At 44.7% G+C, this 5,137-nt stretch overlaps 1 protein-coding gene across 1 annotated transcript in view; it reads left to right on the top strand.

Moving 5' to 3' along the window:
- Positions 1-1,178: 1,178 nt before the first annotated feature.
- Positions 1,179-5,137, top strand: part of LOC116399210 (diacylglycerol kinase theta-like) — a 6,285-nt gene continuing 2,326 nt past the window's right edge. Inside the window, exons 1-2 of the mRNA XM_031876175.1 lie at positions 1,179-2,261; positions 4,638-4,717. Of these exons, the coding sequence (XP_031732035.1) occupies positions 2,036-2,261; positions 4,638-4,717 (306 nt within the window). The 5' untranslated portion in view covers positions 1,179-2,035. The remainder of the gene's footprint in view (positions 2,262-4,637; positions 4,718-5,137) is intronic.

Here is a 5,137-nt window from a genome sequence, read left to right on the forward strand (position 1 = left end):
TGGCTTAAAAAACATCTAAAATTTGTTAAATGTTTCCGATTGTTGTTCATCAAACAAGTAAAAATAAATGTCATCACATATGTTATCACATATGAGAGCGTCATACTTGTAACGGGTTGTATATGGACCCAAATGCAACACACAGGATTCCAGAGATCTTTGGCTTTTATTACTAACTTCAAATACAGCAGGCAGAGTTCAAACAGGGTCAGGATCAGAAGGCTGGTGGGTTTACCGGGAGTCAGGCAAGGCGGGTAGAACAGGAGATCAGTCCGTGAGAGTGTGCTGGAGAGTCTGACATAGAACCGAAGAACAATCTGGCAAATGTGTCTGGGAGGCAGGAGTCTATAGAGGGGCTGATTACTGACCAGAGGCAGGTGAGTGAACAGGTGAAGGGAGTTAGACTGATGAGGAGGGAGTGACTGACAAGTAGAGTGAGGAGGGTGTGGAGCTGAACTGTGACACTACTATTATATGTTATATCTGTACTATTTATATATTATGTTATATTAGTAACTTTCAACCTCCTCACATCTCAAACTATATTATTATTCACCACATCAACTAAATTATATTTATATTTCACTGACTTTTACATTTTAAAGTTCCATTATTTAATCGTATCATCAGTGTGATGTCACTCTCATGTACCATGCTCTTGTATAATTATCTATTTTTTAGCTTTTTATATTTGTTATTACGATTATTGTTAATATTATTATTATTAATAGCATTGGTATCATTATTAATATATTATTTATATCATTCAAATAATTATTTCTTCCTGTTATTATTGTTAACATTATTTACATGTCCTCAGAGAATCTTAAAACAACACAAAGAGACAAAGTGAGGAAGGAAGTGAGTAAAGGAAACGAGGAAGGAAATACACAAAGAAAAGAGGAAGGATATGTGACGGAATAAAAAAGGTTGTTTATGAATCATTCATTCATTTAATGAGATTCAGAGGACCCTCAGTGGTGAGGAAGAGAAGAAGGGAATAAAGGAAGGAGACGAGGAGACGAGGAGATGGGATGAAGGGGAGGGAGGAGGAGGAGTAAATCAGTGTTGGAGAGTCTCTGACGCGGAAGAAGAATCAGCCCTCTGAGAAGGAAGAAGAAGAAGGAACCCCAAAATGAAAGCACCCCCCCCCCCCCCCCCCCCCCCCCCCCCCCTCTTCACACTTGTTGAATAACATTTAATCTCTAAAAGCTGCAGCGGATGTTTTTGGACGTTTCCTCTCCCGGTGCCTCGCGTCTTTTCTCCCCGGTGTCCGTACGCGCGGGTTTCACCGCTGCATGAGAAAAATAACATCCCACTTCAGAGACACAACATCCAGCTTCTTACCGGGATCGATATAGTTCATCTCTTATTCATTCGGCTTTCCTTTTAAGCGGAGAGAGCTCCGGAAGCGCCCCGAGCACGTTCGCCCTCTCCACCGGGGTTTGTTTGCGGCGCCGCTGGGTGGCACCGCTGTCTCCGGGCGGAGCGACTCTGATCTCCGGCATGGTGGACGTCGGCGCGACGTCGAAAAAGGTTTTGAAAACCGCTCCATCATCATTACTGCATCTCCTGGAACTCTGTGTTTCACATGATTAATATTTCAGAGTAGAGCTCCGGCCTGAGAGACAGAGAGAGAGAGAGAGAGAGAGAGAGAGAGAGAGAGAGAGAGAGGCCGGGGAGCTCCGGGTTGACACGCCGACCGCAGCGCACTCTCCGCCGGGCAGCACCGCTGGGTGGCACCGCTGGGTCCAGCAGCCGGTGGTGGAGATGGTGGTGTTGGAGAACTAATCTCGTTTGAATTGCAAAATCGTGACCCGGTTGCCTACTCTGTATTTTTAGGACCTGGATTGGATTAGCTTCTGAGACAGGGGGAGCTTCGGGACAAACAGGCCGAGGACGGCGCGCTGTCGCCGGGTTGGGGGATGTCGCGCTGGCGGGACATTTTATAGAGATCCAGGTTTTTCTTTTTTTTCCCTGCACAACAGAAACCCCCAATTATTGTGTTTTTGTGTGTGTGTGTGTGTGAGAGGACATGGCGGACTCCGGCAGGGACATATCGCCGTACCCGGACTCCGCGGACTGCCAGACACCGAGCCCCCTGGCCGGGAAGAAGAGGGCGCAGCAGTCCCCCGGTCTCCGGAACAAGTACCGGAGCTCCGCACCGGGCCACTGCCTAAAGAGGGTGACCCTGACCAAACCCACCTACTGCCACAGCTGCAGCGACTTCATCTGGGGGCTCGTGGGCTTCCTGTGTGAAGGTACGACTACATTAAACATGTGTGTTTATTTATAGTAAATCATGACTTATTTATAGTAAAAACTTGAATTCGTGCCCACATAAGAGCACACTTAGTGGGAATTGAACCACCGAGCCTGGCTGGTTGTTACTGCAGCCTGTGGAGCTTCAGGTGACTCTGGACCAGGTGTGTTTGGGGGTCTCCTTCCTGTCAGGTGACGTATGTTGACAGTGTAGTGACCGAGTGGACAGATTTAACCTCCGATCTGGAGCTGGGTGTGAGACCAGATCCCAGACTGGATCCAAGACTGGGATCACAGACTGGGATCACTGGATCACAGACTAGGTCACAGACTGGATCACAGACTAGATCACAGGCTCGGATCACAAACTGGATCACAGACTAGATCACAGACTAGATCACAGACTGGGATCACAGACTGGGATCGAAGACTGGGATCGAAGACTGGGATCGGAGACTGGGATCGGAGACTGGGATCGGAGACTGGGATCGGAGACTGGGATCGGAGACTGGGATCACAGCCTGGATCACAGCCTGGAATCACAGACTATATCACAGACTGGATCACAGACTAGATCACATATTAGATCACAGGGATCAGGCTCAGTTGAAACTTGTTTTGGGTCATTGAACTAAAAGTGTTATCATCTTCTGCAGCAAAAATGAGAAACCAGGAACTCATCCTTTTTTCATTCCTCCTCCTCTTCCTCTATTCTTGTCCCTTCCTATTGTTCTCTCATTTCCTAATGTCTGTTTCCTTTACTTCTCTACTCTTTCCTTTCTTTCTTTTTTCCTTTTTCTTTAATTTCATCTCCTTTCCTTTGCCCTTATTCTCTTTCCTTTCTTAGTCGTTCCTTTCCTCCCTTTTCCTTTTCTTTACTTTCATCTCCTTTTCTCCTCTTTCATTCCTTCCTTTCCCCTTCTTTCCTTTCCTCCCTTTTCCATTTCCTGTTTTCCTTTCCTTTCCTTCCCCTCTTTTCTTTCCATCTCACAAAGCCACGACCTAATCATGAATTCAACAGGCGAACTGAAGAGCAGATCCAAGACAACCTCCTCCAAAACACACACACACACACACACACACACACACACACACTCCACTCTGCCCAGTAACACACTGGTTGTCCACCATCAGAGCTGCAGTCAAGTCGTGATTTACTTCCTCTGGGTTGGCATGGCAACAGGAGGCATGTTTGTGTGGCAGCGAGCAGTGTCATGACCACCTTCTTCATCATCATCATCATCATCAAACAGCAGCAGATGCATTAAAAGCTGCAGAACAACAACAACAACAAAGAAAAGTGCTGCTCGGCTGGATTACGTAATGTTTCCTTCTTTAAGCTGTGGAGTTGGATTAACACGAACATGTGATGTCATCAAAGTGCTACATCTGGCTGTGAATATTTAATATAAATATATATATATATACACTGTATATTATAAATAAAACGCCAAATCTCTTTATTATCACAACTTTCAATGGTAGAAATGCAGCTGTGCATTTCACAAATTACAGGATAACTGCAGTTTATTAAAACCGGGCTTTTATTTTGGTAGTTTTGTCCGTCATTTCATAATCAGTGCTGATAACTATGAACGCTCCAATGAGCTCTGTGAACATGTGGTGTCATCTTAAAACAGACCTCTTGTTCCTCGAAGTGTATCTCTGTGTTGAAATAAAGATTAAATGAGATTTTATCTGCAGGAAACTGTTGACTACTGTCACAGAAGGAAAAACAGTACTTGGTGGTTGACCACGTGAACAGAGGAGAGGATTGTTGTTGCAGTTCAAGGACTAAACCCATCAAAGTCTTGGTCTTGTCTCAGTCTAAACCTCTCGATGTCTTGGTCTTGTCTCTGTCTAAACCCCTCAAAGTCTTGGTCTTGTCTCGGTCTAAACCCCTCAAAGTCTTGGTCTTGTCTTTAAACCCTGTTGTTTGACGTCTGTATTTCTAGTCATTGAAGTACGAGCAATTATTTTGTCCAAAATGTCTCCAACAAAGTAAGAAAATTGAAAACAAACCAATGACTTTATTGACTGAGTGTAGAATTAGTTTGCCTCCATTTTTAGTCCCTCTCTTAGTTCTTATTCCTTTTGACTGTGAGACATAGATTGCAATAAAGGTGATGTAATCCAACCAACCTCAGATTGCACAGCATTGTGGGTAAAAAGGACATCAGATAACCAGTTCCTCATGATAAGAACAGCCAACATGAAGCATGAAATCTCGGCTGTTTTTTAATTTTTTTAACCCAACCAAACAGTAACATTCAGGTCAGTAGTATAGTGGATCTGTGGGGAATCGAACCTACAACCTGACAGTGTTGGTGCCTTGCTTAGTGGTCTCTGACTGTCCTCTCTGTCTCCTCCTCCAGTGTGTAACTTCATGTGTCACGAGAAATGCCTGAAGACGCTGCGCTCAGCTTGTTCCTGCATGACTCCGTCTTTGGTCCGGGTGAGTAAAACAAACTCATGTTTATTGATCGGCTGCACCGATCACTGAGCCAGATTAACTGCTGCACCGATCAATAAACCAGATTAACTGCTGCACCGATCAATAAACCAGATTAACTGCTGCACCGATCAATAAACCAGATTAACTGCTGCACCGATCAATAAACCGGATTAACTGCTGCACCGATCAATAAACCGGATTAACTGCTGCACCGATCAATAAACCGGATTAACTGCTGCACCGATCAATAAACTGCCAACGAGCATGAGTGAGAAGTAACGGAGAGGACGGGTGATCAGACCCGAGGACTTAAGAGCTTCACACACTTTACTCAAGTACTCAACTTAAGTATTAATGCAGGGTACTTTTACTCTACTACATCTCAGAGGTACATATTGTACTTTTTACTGTACTACATCT

Source organism: Anarrhichthys ocellatus, unplaced genomic scaffold (genome assembly GCF_004355925.1).
Source record: "Anarrhichthys ocellatus isolate YVR2014 unplaced genomic scaffold, GSC_Weel_1.0 scaffold105, whole genome shotgun sequence".
Taxonomy (NCBI): domain Eukaryota; kingdom Metazoa; phylum Chordata; class Actinopteri; order Perciformes; family Anarhichadidae; genus Anarrhichthys; species Anarrhichthys ocellatus.